This window comes from Elgaria multicarinata, chromosome 12 (genome assembly GCF_023053635.1).
Source record: "Elgaria multicarinata webbii isolate HBS135686 ecotype San Diego chromosome 12, rElgMul1.1.pri, whole genome shotgun sequence".
In the NCBI taxonomy this organism is placed as follows: domain Eukaryota; kingdom Metazoa; phylum Chordata; class Lepidosauria; order Squamata; family Anguidae; genus Elgaria; species Elgaria multicarinata.
This window is the reverse complement of record NC_086182.1, coordinates 22,964,718-22,985,208: the sequence shown is the minus strand read 5'-3', so window position 1 is coordinate 22,985,208 and position 20,491 is coordinate 22,964,718. Positions and strand designations below refer to the sequence as shown.

Here is a 20,491-nt window from a genome sequence, read left to right as displayed (position 1 = left end):
TTTTTAATGTATGAATTTTATGGGTTTTTATGGTTCTTTAGGAGGGGAGATAAGAACCAGGCAGCTGCATGAGGGGGAGCAGACCGGAGCCAGGCTGATTGTAACTGTCTTGCGTCCTTGAGTGGTTAACCATCCCGGGTTGAAGTGTGAAGAAACTCCATGCATCAAAGCCGAAGGGAGGGGGGAAGAAGTAAAAAGAATAGTATAAAGACCCCCCTGTGAAGGGAACAGGAAGGTGTCGGCTGAGGCGGGTCTGGGTGACGTATGACTTTGTAGTTTAGTTTGCAGCTTGCTTGTGCTGGGTTTTTACACTTTTATGCATGTTTTATTAAGTTTTATTCTGCTATCCCATGTATCCTTACCCTTTTCCAAATAAATGGTCTTAAACCTCATTTGTGTGAGCCGTGAGTGTCTGGCCCGGGGATCCGTGCTAAATCCAGTCGAGAAGCCAGCTGGTTGCTGGGCGCTCTTCCTTTACAGCAATGAGATGGGATTTTCAAAAGGACGGTGGGAATTATTGGTAAAAGCACCGTCTTGCAGGACATGTTGTGTGTAAGAGTAAAGATATAAAAATAACGCTTGAAGAACTTTCAGTCGATTAACGATCCGCCTTTTAAAAAGATCTATCAATTAATGAAGCTTGAAATGAACGTGCATATCACCTGGATGCCTTTTTCAGATACTGAACAAGTCATTTAACTCTATTTAAAACATTTATATCGTGCCTGGCTACTGCAAGGCAGCTTATATATAATTCAAAATAAAAACAATCCATTTACTCCTTTTCCATAGAGATCCATCTCTCCCAGCACTGTTGTCATTCAGGCAACAGCTAAAGACATATTTGTTCATTTCAGTGAAGGTTTTGTTGCACTTTATTACGTTTATAATGTTAGAGTTATGATTTTAATGGCGTTTATATGTTGTACTGTTTTATATGGATTGCGCTGCCCTGGGCTACTTTCAAGGAAGGCTGGGATATAAATAATAATAAATAATAATTTAAAATGGACAAGTAAAAGCAGGAACAGGACCAACAGCTGGCAGACAACGAAAGGGCTGGCGGTAGAGAATTTAGTAGCATTATGTTAATCTCATTGAAATATGGCTTTATTAAAATACATGGGTTTTTAAAAAATGGGAAACTAAGGGCACAATTTTATGCAATTTTAGACAGAAAAAGTACTACAACTCCCAGCATGCCCCAGCTAAACACGCATAAGATGGCACTTTAAGATCAGTGAGGCATACCGGATTTGAATTCGTTCTTTGCCTCACAGGGGATGACTTTTTTCACCCCACGGCCACAATCCAGGAAAAGAGGAGAACAAAGGGACTGCATTGTTGGTTCTGAAACCCAAAGATTACAACTCATATGTGGATCTTTTGCAGTTGTGTAGCTGACCACATAACCGCTTGTGTGTCCACTGCTGCCAGGGGGTCCGTTTTTGCTCGCTGTTCACCTTGCAATGCCCATTATTTCTTGCAAAAGAGCAGCCAGGGCTTAACTTTGCACCATCCAGCTAGAAAACACTTAAGACAAGGAATTAACGGTACGATCTCAGCAGCACCACGTTAAAAAATGCAATTCTGTTCTTTAATGCAATTCTCTGGACATGGTGTTCTGCTTAACAGAAGTAAAACATGCCCACATTGCTGATGTTGAAATTAGATTGCAACAGCTAGCAATTCAAGGCACTTTTAACCTCTGCTCTATTTAGGTTTTTTGCTTTAAGATTTGTCTTCTGCTCAGGCAAGAGGCAAGCATTATAAAATGCACAAAATTAATACACGTGTAAAGTTAAGGCCAGATACGCAGCTAAAGTCTTCCCATTGTCCCTCCCTGCCTACAAAAAAGCCTTCCAAAAAGTAGCAGAAAGTAGCAGAAAGGCGCTTGTAAAGAAATAGAGAGACAGGGGGAGTTTGAAAGATGAGAACCCACAAAGAACACCTCTTAGCACGTCTTCACTTTTTGCATTCAGTGCTTGGGGACCACTGTTAGGAAAAGTCCCGATGGGGAATGGGCATAAAGTAAGGAGGTGATCTCTTAGTTATAAAGGGCCCAAGTTTATGACGGCTCACTCCATCATGGTACAGAGGCAGTAGATGACCTTGATTACCTTTTTATGACCAAGAAATGTTCAGTGCAACGCCCAGGGGCTGTCAACACACGGGGAAAACCCCGCAGTGGCTGTGGACCAGCGCCCCGTCGGTTAGACGACGTAGGTGCAGGTTCTCAGCCACCGTGGGGCTTCCCTGTGATGCTGCGTTTTGAAAACGTCAAAGGGAGTGATGTCAACATGGTGCTTCTGCCGCCACTCAGCTGCCAATCTGGAGCCAACCCGGGGGTGGAGCCTTGTGGAAGGTAACTAGTGATTGGTCGCCTTTCAGCAAGAAGGCGGCGGGGCGGCTCCAGGACCCAGATGGAAGCCCAGAAGCCCTGTGCTCCCTGCTTGGTGTCAGGACTACTCAACACCACCTTGGGAGAGAGAAGGTGTGGGGTTGAAGAGGGAGATGGCACCAACCCAGCACTGTGAAGACAGCCCCCCAGTTACAATTAGTTATTTTTATCAATTGCTTTAAAAAAAGAAGAAGCAGGCAGCTGACACTTTCTGTTATGCAAGTGCTTAGAAGGCCCCTGTCCTTTTATATAAAACATAAAAGCAAGTGACAATCTCTCAGGCTTTCTGGAGACTAGGATCATTAATTTGGTCTTAGAAAGGATTACTGGCAGGTCAATTTATGCCCCAAATGTGCAGATTATGAAAATGAGATATTATTTTTTTAAAAAAATCAATCACAAAATGCAAAATGAATAAAACAATATTTTTGTTAGATTTGCCAGAATCATTTAGAATCTCAAATATCAAGCTTCTAGTTCTCATCATTGTGTTCATTGCAGGGAGGTAAAACTGAGAGATCTACTGGTGTCCACCTACAAATCGATCAACATTCATCACATATTGGAGATCACATAGCTTATACTTAAAGATGTAAAATTTGTAGACATTTTGAACCCACAGGGGAAACATGGGCTAAAAAGCCATGCTGAATCAGACCTGTTCATAAAGTGGCCAACCAGCTGTTGAGCAGATACCCACAAACAGGATACGGCTGCAACAACATCCTCCCACCCATGTTCCCCAGCAACTGGTCTGTACAGGCTTAGTGCCTCTGATGCTGAAGGTAGCACATAGCCATCAGGGCTAGTAGGCATTGATAGCTTTCTCCTCCAGGAATTTATCCAACCCCCTTTTAAAGCCATCCAAACTAGTGGCCATCAGCACATCATGTGGTAGCGAATTCCATAGTTTAACTATGGGCTGTGTGAAGAAGTCCTTCCTTTTATTTGTCCTGAATCTCCCACCAATTAGCACCATGGGATATGACCCCGCTGGGTTCTAGTATTATGGGAGAGGGGGGAAATGTCTCCCTATCCACATTCTCCATACCCTGCATGAGCTTGTACACGGTCTAAAACTGAGTAAAACTCTACCCTAAAAACATTTCACTCATTATAAAAGGGAAAATATTTCATCTGAGGGGGAGTTTCCCCCCCCTCAGTTTTTTCAATTGGGGGGAAAAAAACTCCTCAGGAAAGCAAATGGGGGAGAAAACACACACACCCATTTTCCTGTTCCCGGGCCACTACTCTTTAGGCTGTAGTCGTGACACAAAAGAAATGGAAGCCTATTTGATAATGGAAGCTGTACAATTTGAATAAGCTTTTATGGTAAAAACAGCTATTATAGCAAAAGGCCTTTTCTGATGTCTCATGTTTGTTGATGACATTGTATTATTGTGAAAGAGCTGATGAGGGTTAGTCAATAGCTTGAAGCCAGTACACGTGGGCATGTCCTCAGGAGGCCGAAGGGTGGGGAAAGCAACATGAATGCAATAGTACAGGTCCTTCAACATTTTGCAGTTGAAAGAGGGAGATTCTCAGACTTCTGGAATTCCCGTTCTCATAACACAAGAACGTAAGAAGAGCCATGATGTGTCACACCAAGGTCTACCTGGTTCAGCATTCTGTTCAGAAAGTGGCCAACCAGCTGTTCAAGGGAAACCCAAAAGCAGGACACACGTGTCCATGTTCCCCAGCAACTTGTGTACATAGGCTTACTGCCTCTAGTATCGGAGGGTAGAATATAGTCATCAGAACCAGTAGCCACTGATAGCCTTAACCCCTATGAATTTATCAAACCCAATTTTAAGACTATCCAAGTTGGCGGCCATCACTATGTCTTCCATAGTTTGACTATGTGTTGTGTGAAGAAGTCCTTCCTTTCATCTGTCCGGAAACTTCCACCAAGCAGATTCATGGTAGGACGCCAGGTTCTAGCATTACGAGAGAGGGAGAAAAAGTCTCCCTATCCACTTTCTCCACAACATGCATAACTGTGTTCGCCTCTATCCTGTCTCTCCTCACACACCTTTTTTCTAAGCTAAACAGTCCCAGATGATGTAACCTTTCCTCAAAGGGAAATTGCTTCAGGCCTTTGATCATTTTAGATGCCTTTTTTATGCAGTTTTCTGAAGTCTACTCAGAACTGCACACAGTATTCCAAACGGGTTAGCACCATAGATTTGTAATAAGGGGAGCATGATTTCAGCATGGTTTCCCCCCCAATTCCTTTCATAATTATCCCTAACATGAAATTTGCCTTTCACACTGGCTCTATAATACATAACTGAGCATTCATAATGAGCCATATGACCAGAAGCGTGTATAATGTCAATCTCTACACTAGATTATTATTATTATTATTTAGAATATTTATATATCGCTCCCCATTGAAAAATTTCGGAGCGGTGTACAAGGTAAAATGAAAATAAAAACAGAATAAAACAGTTGAAACAAAATTTAAAAAGAAGCAAAAATCAGAAATCCAAGGCTGCATGTTAAAGAAAGGCTTCTTGGAATAAAGATGTTTTCAGGAGGCGCCGAAAGGAGTACAAGGTCGGAGCCTGTCTGACCTCCAGAGGCAGGGAATTCCACAGGAGGAGCGCCATCACGCTGAAGGCTCTTCCCCTGGTGGATTCCAATCGGAGGATGGATCTAGGTGGAACCACCAGGAGCAGGCCCTCAGATGACCTCACTGACCGGGCAGGTTGGTAAGGGAGAAGGCGCTCTCTCAGGTATCCTGGTCCCAAGTTGATGGTGCATTAGTGTATACATTTGCATATGTGTTATTGTTACAGACAACTAGGGACCCATGGGTTTTCTAAAATCTGTTCCATCTGTGTTTCACGGATTTTCAGGTGCTTTTTGTTCCACTGTCCGGTCATTGATGGTGTGTTTTTTTTTCCAATTTCCCAAATTTGTGCAAATTTGTACTTGCAAAAATATACAAATTTCCCTCCAAATGTGCAAATCCCCTCAAATTGCACATTTTCATGATTTAGCCTATCAGGGAAATGTGCATTTTTTGGCCAATGTGCTTTTTTATTATTATTTTAAATACTTTTCTGTGACTAATTTGGTTAAATTTGGGGGAAGTAAAAATATATATATGCTCAAGTCCATGGAATCCGTGCAATTCCGGGAAAGCTGGTCTGCTGTGGAATCTGCAGGTCGGATTCACAGAAATCCAAACTCATTTGATTCTGTTGTGGATTTTTCTGACAGCCCTACTGACAAAATTCTAAAAAGGCACCTCAGATATGTATCCAGAGTATGGCTTGAGCATGGTTTGTCATTGAATGGTGGTTTGTCATTGAGTCATGGCTTTGTTTGTTTGTTTATTTATTTATTAAATTTATATACCGCCCCATAGCCGAAGCTCTCTGGGCGGTTTACAAAAGTTAAAAACAATGAACGTTAAAAAGTATACAGAATTTAAAACCATCAAAAATATAAAAACAACAGTATAAAACAGTATCCATGCCATTATGCATGAACCCTGCACAGTGGTTTAACTGTAGGCTGTTAACTATAGATAACCCAGGAAGAGAACCCATGGTTTGTTTTTGAATTGCAATCACCAGGTTGTTCATGGTTGACAGCCCATAATTAAACTGAAGTGCATGTTTTGCACATAACAACAACCCACGATTCAACCACGACCCACAATACAAAGACAACCCATTCTTAACCCGTATGTGGGTTGTCGTTACGTGCAAACTAGGCCATCTACTGTGTTGGCCCATAACTCTAAACCACAGTGTAGTGCTACATCTACGAGTAGGAAGCAGCTTGCACAAACTGCCAGGCTCAAGCACTCCCGCTCCCCTTCCCTCCTTCCAATAAGCCAGGAGGCGGAATAAACCAGGATTCCGCTGCACTTTAGCTGATGCCTTGCTTGTCATTACATGCAAACCAGGAATTGTGGTTTAAAGCCAAGTCCGGTTTGTTAATCAACCCAGCTTCACAACCCATGGTTTGCAGTTGGCTAGGTTGGCAATTGATTAGGCTGTATTTTAACCCCCAACTCCTGCTTTGCATGTGGTGAGAAGCCAAGAATCAGGTAATTTGGAACGGAATCCTGGTTTATTCCTCCAGGAGGGGAGGGGGAAGTATGTTAGTCTGAGATTGTGCTGGGCAACCCTTGAGCTTGTGCACATGGTTGAGTGTTGAGTGTGAACCCTCCCAGTGATTTACTGGGGAGATGAGGACTATTCTCGATAAACAGGAAGCCTTGAACTGTAGGCAACTGTGCATGAAAAGAGGCGTTTGAAAGAATGTGAAGATACTCCAGCACTTTATTAGGAAGCAAGGGATGCGATCACGATGCTGAAAACCTTCCCTGCTGAGGTTGAGCTTTAAAGGGAACAGTAACCAATTTCCAGCACATCATGCTGGCTGGGGATGATGGGAATGGTAGCCACAGCACCTCTAGAAGGCACCAGGTCGGGGAAGTCTATGCTGTAGTATGTTCTGTGCTAGAATATGGTCCTTTCCACAATTACTTTTAAAATTGCCACTGTGCCTTCCAAGAATGAAGGAACACCTTAAACTGACCTGTTTTTGATTCCATTTTAAATCTGGAATGAGGACAAAACCATCCGCAGGGTCTGGGTTTTCATAGACGATTCTATCAGCCTCAGCCTTCTTCTCCAGGATGTTGTATACCCACTAAAAGAGATAAATTAATTACTTTTAGCAAGCGAACAAACAGTAAAACCAAACATTCATCAGCCTCAAATACTGTGTTTCTCCAACCTAGGCTGATTTCCTTTTGTTTTCCTATCTGTCCGTGGAAACTTCATTGCAAGTCCTAGCGCATAAAACCTGCATTTGGATTCACGAAAGAGCCGAATGCTTTCATAGCTAAGATGGTTTACAATTATTTATCCATAAACCAATCCAACGTCACAGGTCAGGGCCTGCCTCGATTTCTAAGTGGAAAGAGGGAATTATTCTCTTATGTACACCATCACCAGATGAATTAGGGGTGAATTTGCCTTTTCTAAAAAAAAAAAAAAAGCACTGGGCATTTGCCACTTCTGAAAGCAGAAGACTCCATTTAGCAGATTCTTGGACAGTTAGTTTCTGATGAATAATTGCAACACTTCTGGAGAACAACTGCAGAACAATTGCATAAGAATTTGGAAAGAATTTCCCTTGAAACTGACTTTGCTGAAGGAGAACTGCAGAAATGTAGCTGCGGGAAAGGGTGGAGTAAGAGGTAATTTATGAAATAAAATAGATTGCAAGGCCTTTATGTTATGAGTCTGCTCTCATCCTTTACTGGTACAGAACCCGACAGAGCAGTCAATGGGGACTGTAAGGCCAGGAGCTGCCAAATCACACACCAGGCTTATTAGTGTGTTACCAGGAGTAGATTTGAATTAAGGGCTCCTGTGAACCCACAGAGGAGGTTGCCTGCTGCTTCCCTGCATGAGTCAATGCTCGCGGCTGAGCTTTCTTCTCATCAGCCTCAGATGGAGGTGATAATACTGCCACATCTCTGCACCGGGTATGACGAGGAATGGGGGAGAATGGAACCAACCCAATTCACACTCCCTTGGCTAATCCGTGTACCAGAACACAGTTTTCCTTCGGGCTGCATGCTTCTCTGAATTCTGCGAGGCAGTTTTCGGTTCCGCTCAAGCGTGCATGAATAAAACAACTGTGTATTGCTTCCCTCGCTCCACTTCCTTTCCCTTTTCTCTGCTGTGTTGAAATTCAAATTGTAAGCTCCTTGGGGCCTATCTTCTTATCCACAATGAAGTGCTAGGCACAGTGATGGCACCATATCCATAATAAGTCACAACCACAGAGTTTTATCATTACGTCAGTACTTTGAAGTTCTAGGGACCTGGGTTCTGGCTCTCTAAGGGAAGGCACTTGACATTCCGAGCCCTTCCGATGGGACGGGCCTAAAATCTAACGTCACAGAGGAAAATGCAAAGAAAGCTGTTGATCTTGGCTATTTGAAGCCCCTCGACACATTTTGATCTTTCGGTTTGCAGTAACTTTCCCACAAATGATTTCTGCGTCTAGCATTTTAGCACGTGAAATATTTCTGCACACTCCCACTAATGAGAAACACAGAAAAGGGCTGCTCCCTCCCATGACGTAAGACGGCAGTGTGAGTCCAGCGTCTGAGCAGGCTGATGCTTCCAAGAGCAATTGCCTGCCCTTTATGGTAGCCGTGCTAACGCCTGCCACGCGTTATTAGTGGTAGGGACTGCTTATGCTGGTGGCAGAATTGTTTTATAATTATTCTTATTATTTTTAAGTGAAGAAAACAAGGATTGAGGGCACATTTGGATCTCTTTGCAGGCTGCAGATATGAGACGAGAAGAAGGGCCAGTCTTTTGCAGCTGTAAATGATCACGAACACATCACAAGAAAGGAACCACATTTAACTGTGGTGCGCAGCGGCGTAACAGACGCAAAGCTCGTGGCTGCATCGCGTGGTGAAACCCCGCTGTTCTGCTGTGATCACTGCATTTCAAAGTGCCTCTGATTTTAGCTTAGCCTGAGCGAGGACGGTGTGTAGCTCAGAAGGTTCATTGACAATGAAATGTGCAGTTTTTCCTCTCCGTCTCATCTGCTAAAATGAACAGGGGGGCAAAATATCTGAACGAGTGCCATGTCAGCCTGGCCATGCATTAAGAACATCAGCGGAGGTCCATCTCTATACCCCATCCATTTCAGAAGCACGTTACGCATGTACAGAAGCAGGAGCCTTCACTGTGGTGGCCCCCTGGCTGTGAAATACCCTCCCGCGGGAGGTACACCTGGCGCCAATGTTGTAGACTTTTCTATTTGCCCTGGCCTAGTATCTGCAAGACAGAGATGGCGGAATCACATTTTCCCAGCGATGAAATAGTGCGGTTTCTGAGTGGGGACTAGGCAATATCTCTGCAAGACAAGCTTTAGCTGTGGTAGAAAAATTATAATAATAATAATAATAATAATAATAATAATAATAATAATAATAAGAAGAAGATTGTAAGCCTATGCGGCAGGGTCTTGCTATTTACTGTTTTACTCTGTACAGCACCATGTACATTGATGGTGCTATATAAATAAATAATAATAATAATAATTTTTATTATTATTATTTATATAGCACCATCAATGTACATGGTGCTGTACAGATTACACAGTAAATAGCAAGACCCTGCCGCATAGGCTTACAATCTAATAAAGTTGTAGTAAACAATAAGGAGGGAAAGAGAATGCAAACAGGCACAGGGTAGGGTAAACAGGCACCGGGTAGGGTGAAGCTAACAGTATAGAGTCAGAACAAACTCAATATTTAAAAGCTATAGGGAAAAGAAAAGTTTTTAGCTGAGTTTTAAAAGCTGTGATTGAGTTTGTAGTTCTCAAGTGTTCTGGAAGAGCGTTCCAGGCGTAAGGGGCAGCAGAAGAAAAAGGACAAAGCCGAGTAAGGGAAGTGGCGGTCCTTGGGCAGGCGAGAAGCATGGCATCAGAGGAGCGGAGAGCATGAGCGGGGCAATAGTGTGAGAGGAGAGAGGAGAGATAGGCAGGAACTAGACCCTGTGTCAAAAGTAAGCAACAATTGTACATTTACTGCGCTTTAAAAAAGGGCACACGGCAGCAGGGGCGGGGCGGAGGATCCTTTTAGAAGATCCTCGCAAGGCTACAGATACAAAGTATTGAAAGGCGGTGGGGGAAAGGACCACTGAGACAGCAGCAATCAGCAAAACCCCACCAAGCAATAGCTAGGAGCCTGGATGGGTATCTGTGGCGCAGGGCTCGTTCTGCGGATCAAATCGTTATCATCACCCTCGCTATCGTTATCATTACCTTCAAATGCGACTTCCTTCATCAAAACTCTTGCGCAAATATTAACTAATTAATTAATCATGACGCCAAAGTGGTGTGGTTATTTCTAAAACAATTACGTTCCACTCCGCGCAATCAGCCAGCGCCTCTCCCGGGAGAGTCGTCTCCTTCTATTCCCATAAAACGCAAATGTTTGTGCACTTTTCAACACAAAATAAAAGGGGAGAGAATCACCACTTACCAGGATGAGAAGGGGCTAATGGCCCCCCACCCCATCCCCCAAAGCCTCACCTTTCCATGTTTGGGGGTGGGGAGGGCAAGGGGAAAAATAGCCTTGGTGACAGTGACTGGCCCACGGCCACGCGAGACGGAGGAATCATAATTCGGTGGTAGAGCACCTGCTTTACATGAATAAGGCCAAAGGTTCCATCGGCAGCATCTCTAGTTAAAAAGAATCAGGTAGGATCAGGGGGTGGGAGCAATGTCTGCGTGAGACCCCTGAACCGCCCAGAGAGCTTCAATTATTGGGCAGTATAAAAATGTAATAAATAAATACATAAATAAATAAAAGGCAGCTTATTCTGATCCCACAGTGCATCCATGGCAGAGAGAAGACTTAAATCCTGAATGGTCTGATCCACAAGACCAGTTTTCAGTCTCCGCATTCCACAACTCCCTTTTTCAGATGTTCTCCTCCATGCGGAGGCAGAATTGGGCCAGCACTGATTTGACCAATGGCCCTGGTCCAACCCCAAAATCTGCACGTAGAGCTGAAGGTCTGAAAAGATGGCGCCAACGAGCCACCTGTCCGCGCCCAGCTGCTCCACGTGGTCCTGATTGAATCAACACTGTCTTGATTGAATCAAGACAGTGGTGTGCCCGTTCCGACCTTCTGCTCCAGTCATGGAGGTTGAAAGGGAGGAGATGAGAAGGGTACTGTCCCTCTCACCCCCTCCATGTGTTTTGTCTGCACCTACTGCGTCCCCCAGAGATTCCAATACAAATCAGTTTTTCCCTGCTACTGTTAGCAGCGATGAAACAGCTATCTGTAGCAGGTTCGCTGGGGTATATGTGTGTTCCTCTGTGTGTGTGTGTGTGTGTGTGTGTGTGTGTGTGTGTGATATATACATGTGGCTTCCAAACCAGAATCACCTGTGGCCTTCGGGAAAAAAGTTTGTGCACCACTGGTATAGAGGAGGACCAGATGGAATGGCCAATTTGGGAGACTTTTGAGAAAAGGGGTGCTAACGGAGTGGGCCTTGTTTCACCTACCCCTCTACTGCAGTCAGGGGGAATTGCTACTATTACTATTATTTCCTTGCTCAGTTCCCCTTCTTCTTCCCCCAGGACATGCCCCATCTCCCTTTTTGACTTCAGCCCTTAACTCCCACTCCAACTGAAACCAACCCTGAGGCTACAGCCCTATAGCCACTTGTTTTGTAGTCAATTCGTTCAGTCGCTTCCGACTCTTCGTGACTTCATGGACCAGCCCACGCCAGAGCTTTCTGTCGGCTGTTGCCACCCCTAGCTCCCCCAAGGTCAAGTCTGTCCTCTGTTCCTCTCCAGTAGCATTTTGACCATCTTCCGACCTGCGGGTCTCATCTTCCAATGGTATACCGACATATCTCTGGTTGTACTGATCCATTTAGTTTTCATGGCAAGAATACAGGGGTGGGTTTCCATTGCCTTCCCCAGGGATCGTATTTAGTCTGACCTCTCTACCATGACCTTCCCGTCTTGGGTGTCCCTTCACGGTTTAGCTCATGGCCTCCTTGATGTGCTCAACCTCCAGCACCACGACAGAACACAATGACACTTACATCTGAGTAGACAGTGTATAAGATTGCACCGTAAATAGGTGCCACTACATTTTCTCATGTTACTCTTGTATCTCCTGTCCCAACCTCTATTTTGCCTCTCCTCTCCTCCCTGCACCCTATTATTTCTCCACTCCCACTGTCTATTTCTGACTGTAAGCTCCTTGGGGCAGGGACCCATCTTTTGAGCAGTTTAACTTTTGTAAACTGCCCAGAGAGCTTCGGCTATGGGGCGGTATATAAATGCAATAAATAAATAAATAAATAAATATATTGAGCCAGGTAGATTGATGGCGCTACCAACATATTTTTAAAAACAACAACCACAGAACTATTTCTCGTTAAATATCTACCAATGGTATTCCGGCCCATGCAGAGGACACCGAGGGTATGTTAAACGTAGAGCAGTGCATCAGAGGAAAACACATCTGCTCTACCGCATATTGAAGGCCACCAAAAGCCAGATGAAATTACATCCAAGGGAGAGAGAAAAGGCCAACCCATTTGCTAAATCTTGTTAAGTACTCATAATTATCTCTCGAAAAGACTGAGTCACAAAAGCCAGTCTGAGAAGACACAGAAAAAAGCCTGTCTGCTAAAATCAGCTAAGTGTCCCTAAAAAGGCCTTGGCCTAGATCCAAAAAGCTGCACAATTCATGCTATGCTCACCCAAGTGAAATCTGGACCTGCGAGTCTTGAACAAAAGCCACACACACACACACTCAATTCCTCACCCCATGCCAAACCTCTTTTGAAACTGAAGGCAGCTTTGTAAACAGTTTGTGATAAGGTATTGGGAGACCAGAAAAGTGTGTGTGTGTGTGTGTGTGCCGGGGGGGGGGGTGTGTGTCTGCTGTTCAAAGGAGTAAACAAAACCCTCAAAAATTCAACTGGGTATAACCCACGGTCGTGGGTGTGCCTGTGATATCTCTTTGGACGCCAGCCACAGGCCCTGTTGCTAAGAAGGAATTACATTCCATACCTGAATGCTGAAGCTCTGAGATTGTATAAAAGGGAGAGTAATGTTCTTGTAATCCTCCCCTGTCTCCTGGATGAGATACACTTCCCGACGCAAGTATTTCTGGAGGTGTTTCTCCGTTGCTGGGTACACCACGGTTGTTTTTATCCCTGGAATTGCAAAAACAGATACACAGCGTTATCATCCAAGAAGATGTAGCCAGAGCTATTCCATCGGTGTCTTTGGAGGTTTCCAGAGACTGCCTTCAGCGGTTCTTTGCAGAAGGGACACTTCACATGCACCGAAGATGGCTGCACAGTGGCCATCGAAACCCTCTTCCGACCAGGACTCAAGAGCACAATGAATGATGTCGAATGATCTGATGCTTCATAAAATTAGGAATAAACCACAACCATCAAGAGCACCAAACAAGGCTTTTGGGACAGCACAGGTCAATAGGATGCGAGACTTGAAGGACGTCTCGCCACTCAGCTCTGTCCAACGGATCGAACTGCAGGGGGATCAGCCCGAGCCATGAGACATCCAGGGCAGGGCTGGTTTCTTCTGGAGGAAAGTGCAATGCATTTTATATATTTATGTAGCTGTGTATTTACAAATGTGAAGATTGAACAGGTGTTACAGGGGGGCACAGAGCTAAGCAGTGCTAATCCTTCAAGCAACATCAACACACAGAGGATCCCGGGGGCAACCAGGGATGACCCCTCCATTTTCATGGGATACCCAGTTGCTCAGTTATCCCAATTTTCCCCGCAGTCCTAGGACCATCCCGAGGACTGTGGGAGGTGTGGTGTGCGATCCCACCTCCTCGTGTGTAAGCGCAGCACTGGAAACAGACACTGAGCTGCGGGGAAAGGCTCTGTGCTTTTCGGGGGTGCCCCCCCCCAGCATTTTCGCCATCCCTACGATGGCGGGGAGGTTGGTTTACCTTCCTTTTCACCATACGCATGCAGCTCCCCTCCCCTTCCATTCCCAAATGGTGGCCGTGATGTCCCTCTTCCCTTCTGGGATGCCACACAGATGTCTAGACCCTGGGAGAGGATCGCGGAAGCAGGTAAGTCTGTGATCCTCCCTCCCTCCTTCTACACCCTTAGGTATAGACATGCCCCCAAAAGTATCATTCAGCTTAAACCTCTAACTACCAGTAACTAAGCCTTAGGAGAGACATTTAAACTTTTTAGAATAGAGGAAAAAACTGCACAAAATCCGGGGAACAACTAAACTATCCATGGTTAGGAGAAAGGTGCTGCACCAGAGGAAGGTAGTATGGCCTTCTGGGAACCTTAGAGGTTCTGCACCCTGGCTTATGGGATTCTGGAGAGTCCAATGTTGTGTTCGGCGGTATTTAACATCAACATGAAACTACTGGATGAAGTTCTCCAGAGATTTGGGGTGACGTGATTTGATATGTTTTATAGCAACATATATTTTTCTAAAAAAAGTTTTATTTATGAAAATGCAGAGTAGAAATACTAATGCCAATAATGTGAATAATTATCATGTATACACCATGTAATGCAACGCCGGGTAACGTACAGACAAAACCATGTCTGGAAACTTGTACTAGATTTTCAAGACCTGATGTTCCAGGGGAACAAAGCCACGTTCATCACAAGGGTGACTGAAAGAACGGGATGTCCGAGGTACCCAAATATAGATTTCCTCCACCCTAGATGCTGAAGAATGCTGCTTGTTAAAAAAAACACACAACACCAGTGTATGCAGATGTTCCCAATACAGGATGGGTGGGAAAAGAAAACCCGGTGAAAATACTCATTTGACACATCGTTTTTCAGTGGCAGTAAACAAAATAGAACAGGCAGGAACAAAAACTGGCCCCTACAGAGGCCACGTCCAAGGGAGAGGTTCGCCGATGTAAGACGGATAAAAATTAATATGAACAGAGAGAAAACAGTGGGGCCAAATAAAACACAAATCAAATCCCCTAACAGCGCAACCGAGTGCTTGGAAATGGTCACATCAAGCAGGTGGCCGGCCTGGATTTGCAAGAGATTTTTCTTTGGTTTGGTTTTTATTCTGGACTTGATTCACACGGACAGGTTTTCTCGGTAGGAATCCAAGCCCTGGTACCCTAGATTGTCTGTAATAAAAAGAGAGGCGATGGCTATAGCAGGAGACTGGCCATGTATTCCTTGTACTCATGCGGGATACTGGAAATTGCTGGCGCATTGCAAAGCCAATGTACCATTCATTATGACGCCTCCGCTGTTGTGGGACCCCAGGGAAGGACATACAGGCTTGCCCATGCTGTCTAACGCCCTCCTACTTATGTTGGCCTATCTATTAAGATGCTTGCTGACATCGGTCCCAGAATTCCTTGCTCTTATCACTCAATATGGAAAGGGCATTTTGTCTCACTCTGCGATTCCTTCCTGATAGATGACAGATGGGTGGTTTTTTAACCTTAGCTCCCGAGTCAAGTATGAAACAAGACTGGGCATTGCTTATTAATGCGTGGCGTTTAGCCAATAAACCAAACATACTCTGATACATTTAAACTTTTTGACAGCTAAGCAAGGGGGGGAACAGTGCAGAAGAGAGGCAGGAAATTACAACAGCGTTTCTTATTAGGAAGTTGTGGGAAAGGGTTTGCAGTTTTAACGTTTCTAGGTAGAATTCTCCGTAGCAGTTGCGGGGTGGGTGGGTGGGTGTCTGGCCTCTCTCAAATCTCCACGAGGCATTTGGAAAACTTCTGCTTTCTTGTGGCTTTATCAAAGAAATATGTTGATTGATTTTAGTACAATCATTAATTAACTCAAGATGGGCTATCCGAGGTGGTGGTGATTACTGCCTAAAGCTGGTCCCCATACTAACCCTGAAAGCCTAAGACATGTGTTAGCAGTATGTATGAAAGATTCAGAAATGCAGCACTAAAAAAGGGAGCTCCTTTTTCATTTCTTTTGCCCTCACATTTTCTTACAATCCTTCCTCTTTACCCTGTTTTCTTTCACCATTCTCTGGGCCTTACTAGACCTGCAGGCTTACGCTGGCAGGGAGGCGGGGCCGAGGCGCGCTAACGTTAGCGCACCTCCCCCAGGCTACCACACGTCGGACGCGCAGGGACGTCGCGTCCCTGCGGCGTCCGCCATTTTTTTTTTTTTTTTTAAAGGGGCCTGGTGCGGCCCGAAGACGTTGGACTGGTAAGTCCGGTTGTTTTGGTTATTTTTACGGGGGGGGAGGGGCGAAGGATGGTAGGGTGGGTGGCACGGGGGAGGGCGGGTGAGATCGCGCCGCACGCCGCCCGAGCAAGCAGCTCGCCTGCTTGCTCGGGCGGCGCGCGGCGCGATCTCTCCCGCCCTCCCCCGTGCCACCCACCCTGCCATCCTTCGCCCTCCCCTCTCTTCCCCCCCCGCCGATGGGCACAGCGCTCCTATGAGCGCTGTGCCAGGCAGGTCCGCGGCCTTTCGCGGCTCCTCGTGAGTAAGAGAGGAGCCGCGAAAAGCCGCGGAAGTCACCACACTTCCCCCAGCCCCGGCCTGAGCTGGGGAAAAAGCACGCCATAAGCGCATTCGCTTATGGCGCGTTAGACCAGGCCTCAGCGCGGCCTGCCTCCGGATTCCCCTGTGCGTCATCTGGACGCACAGCAGGGAAACCGGGTCAGAAGGCGCGCTAAGGCCTCGTCTAGTAAGGCCCCTAGTCTCTTCTTGCGCCACAGGCCCTGAATCAGCTGCAAACCCTCCTGATCACAGCCAGTTGGGTTACCATCCTTACAGGCGCTCTAGGGTTGGCTACATCAGTAAGCCGCGGGAATGGCTGCCTCTCCCTTTGTACGCCAGAATGAGGGTGGGCACTTCCACAGGACTGATAAAGAGAAACTGGATCGCCACAACAGGGTGGGGGAACAACAGAGAACACAGATTTGCACCCTATTTCCATTTGGTAATTTAGACGTATAGAGACACATTTAGAAATAACTACCGGAATTTAAACAGAAAGACAAGGCATCTCGCTATAGACTGGGAGCAGGTGACCATTTGCGGGGTCTGCTGTCCGGTGCTAAATGTGGCTCCTTTTCATGAGCCGTTATCTTTCAACCATGGAAGACTGTCCTCTGACAGCCCTCCTGATGATTTTGCAGCCCATAGCAAACTCTTTCAAGCCCCTCCGGTAACATTCCAGCTTCGCAGTTTGGAAAGCTGGGGAACATTCACACATGGGTTATTTCTTTATTTATTATAGCACTTTTATCCTGCCCTTTAGCCAAAAAAGGCTCTCAAGGCAGCTTACAAAAATATTTCTTAAGACAGTCGCTGCCCACAGGCTTACAAGCTAAAAATATATAGCAGTCCCTCCTATCTCGTAATAGATAATGTATAACTGAAGCATCCGTATACCAAGTAGCTAGGTCCAACTTAAGAGGCGTGAGTAACCTGTATGTGAATGCTCCTCAGCTTGCAAAGCTGTGAGATTACCGGGTGTGTGTGTGTGTGGATTTGAAGGAGTTTGCTACGGCTGCAAAACAATCAGAAAGCACAATGCAGCTTTTTTAAACATGTGGGTTCATTTCTTCCATTTATTTCCCAACTTTTCTCCACCAAAGCCATGAACCTGAGATTCCCAGGAGGTCTCCCATCCACTGACCAGACCCATAGATAGCCAGCTTCACCAAGGTGAGAGAGCCAGTATGGTGTAGTGGTTAGAATGTTGGACTGGGACTTGGGAGATGCAGGTTCTAATCCCTGCTTGGCCATGAAGTTCACTGGGTGACTCTGGGCTAATCACTCACTCTTAGCCTAACCTACCTCACAGGGTTGTTGTGAGGATGAAACAGAGTGGAGGAGGAAGATCATGCAAGCCACCCTGGCAGGTTCCTTGGAGGAAAAAAAGTTGGGATATAAATGGAATAATAAATAATAGTACATAACTAAGTAGGAGGTAGCTGTGGCAAAATAAGCTCCTGGTAAATGTAACGTCCAAGAGGTGAATTGTTACAGAAAGCACAAGGTCATCTACCAGAGCTCTCCCAGATTAATGCAGCTAAAGAAAAGTCTGAGGAATGGTGGCCACAACAAGCTGAGGAACGTTGCCAGAATAGGCGGAGAGAATCTGTGTAGTGAGTTTACAGTAGGTGATATAAAAACCAGGGGCCTGTTTAACCGGAGATTAAAATTCTTGGCATGTCCTTTTTACAGAAAGGGGATATAGGTTTTTTTTACTCCCAGAGTCTGATTGTTCTGACTTCAGGAAGCGTAAACCTACTAAAACATTAAAACCACAAAGAATTAAGAAGGGTGGGGAGGATATCCTATTTAAGCTCTTCTAAGCTGGAGATCCAAGCAGCCTAAGTAGAACGTTTGCACTGATAGTCGGGGGTGGAGGTGGGGGTGAGGGAGGCTATAAAATCCAAATGCAGTACGTGGAAATATCTGATACGCACAAAAGCCCTCCGATTCATGGTTTCCGTTCATTCTGGAAAAGGAATCAGGCACTCTTACATGAAACTCATTGGCGCACCTTATAAAAACAGGTGCATGTCTCTTCTCAAGAGAGCAAGCTTTGCGTGGCACTTCCTGTTCAACTGAGAGCCGCCTTGCAACCTGGTCCCAAGGGATCGAGACCTTTGAATTTTCCCATTGGAGACAACGCTGGCTGGCTGGTCTTGGCATCTCACCCCTCCTTCGCTGGCTCAGCACCTCACCAGCTTTGGCAGAGGACGACCCTGGAAAGACGGGATGGCAGGAGCCGCAGGTATCTCCTCTCCCACTCAAACAGGAGGTTCAAGGCTTTCTTCATGCGGCTTTCAGGATACGAGACACTACAGTTATACATTAGATTCATAAAGGAATAGGTGCAAACAGGCGGGCCTGGCGCCAGAGATCCATGGCCCACGGCAGTCTTTTTATTTTTATTTTCTAGCAACAGCTTCACGCACCAATCGACTAACCGCACTGAGTGAAGCTTGGAGAGGCGCCTTTTGGGGTGGTGTGTATATGGGCTGGAGACCCAGGTGCGCAGAATTCCAATTTCTTCGAAAGCGTTCTTGCAAAAAAGGTTTTGAAACTTGCACTCAGCATCAATTGTGTCAGGGGTGCTGAACATCTTTCAGCCCAAGGTCAGAGTTCAATTACGGAGTGGTGGTGGTGGGGGGGCGAAGGCAAAGGGGCGGGGACAAAAATGCCCCAAATCTAGGCATATTTTAGTTTAAGTCTCTTACTGCCAACAATTTAGCCTCGGGAGGGGGGTTTCAACCTTTACAGAATGGGGGGGAGGGGGACAGGGGACGTGCAATCCCAGAAATCCACTGAACAGTATGTGGCCGGGCGTGGAGGAAGTGGGAACAAACTCACGATTTGGGAAGGGGGCATGGCCATCTGGGAAATCCCAGAATGCCGGATTCGGACCCCAGGCAGGTCAGATTTAGCCCCCAAAATTGATATTCAACACTTACGTCTTTGATCCAAATAGACCCACATACATATTTAGTCCTATACATCCAGTGACATCAGAAATAGTGGAGGTTCTGGAAATCGTGGATCGCACACAAACCTTAACCAATTCCCAACTCAGTCCACCAAGTACCTGCCGCCTTGCCCCTGTGGCTTCTTCATTTCTTACCAGACTACCTCTCAAGGCTGTTTCCCTGCAATTCCAGATATTCCTGCATGTTTAGCCTTGAGAAGAGAAGGCTGAGGGGAGACATGATAGCACTCTTGAAAGGTTGTCACACAGAGGAGGGCCAGGATCGCTTCTCGATCCTCCCAGAGCTCAGGACACGGACTAATGGGATCAAGTTACAGGAAGTCAGATTCCGGCTGGATATCAGGAAAAATTTCCTGACTGTTACAGCAGTACTACAATAGAACCAATGACCTAGGGAGGTTGTGGGTTCTCCCATCCTAGAGGCATTCAAGAGGCAACTAGACAGCTATCTGCCAGGAATGCTTCCCCAACCTATACCCTGCAAATGGGTTGGACTGCAACTCCCATCACTGCCAGGGGGGATGGGAGTCATAGTACAACGCATCTGCAGAGTAGCTGTTTGGGGGAAGACTGACTTGGGGCTTTGCTAGACCTGCCAGCTTATGCCGGCAGGGAGGCGGGGCCGAGGCGCGCTACCGTTAGCGCGCCTCCCCCAGGCTTCCAGACGGCGGAGACGCAGGGAGGACGCAAGCCCTGCGTCGTCCGCCATTTTTGTTTGTTTGTTTGTTTAAAGGGGCCGCGTTTGGCCGGAAGACTCCGGAGACGGTAAGTGGCTTTTTTACTTTTTAAAAAAAAACGGGGGGGGGGCGAAGGATGGGAGGGGGGGCACGGGGGAGGGCGGGTGCGATCGCGCCGCCGCCGCCCGAGCAAGCAGGCGAGCGGCGCTTGCCCGGGCAATGCCTGGGATGGGGCGGCATTGCCCGGGCAAGCGCCGCTCGCCTGCTTGCTTGGGCGGCGAGCGGCGCGATCGCACCCACCCTCCCATCCTTGCCCCTGCCAGCCTTCGCCCCCCCCCAGCCGATGGGCACAGCGCTCCTATGAGCGCTGTGCCAG

General features: G+C 46.3%; 1 protein-coding gene across 1 annotated transcript in view; it reads right to left on the bottom strand.

Moving 5' to 3' along the window:
- The window catches only part of DCPS (decapping enzyme, scavenger), a 72,429-nt gene that overhangs the window by 18,644 nt on the left and 33,294 nt on the right, over positions 1–20,491 (bottom strand). The window contains exons 3-4 of the mRNA XM_063139483.1: positions 13,004–13,149; positions 6,962–7,075 (exon numbers count right to left, since the gene is read on the bottom strand). Of these exons, the coding sequence (XP_062995553.1) occupies positions 6,962–7,075; positions 13,004–13,149 (260 nt within the window). The remainder of the gene's footprint in view (positions 1–6,961; positions 7,076–13,003; positions 13,150–20,491) is intronic.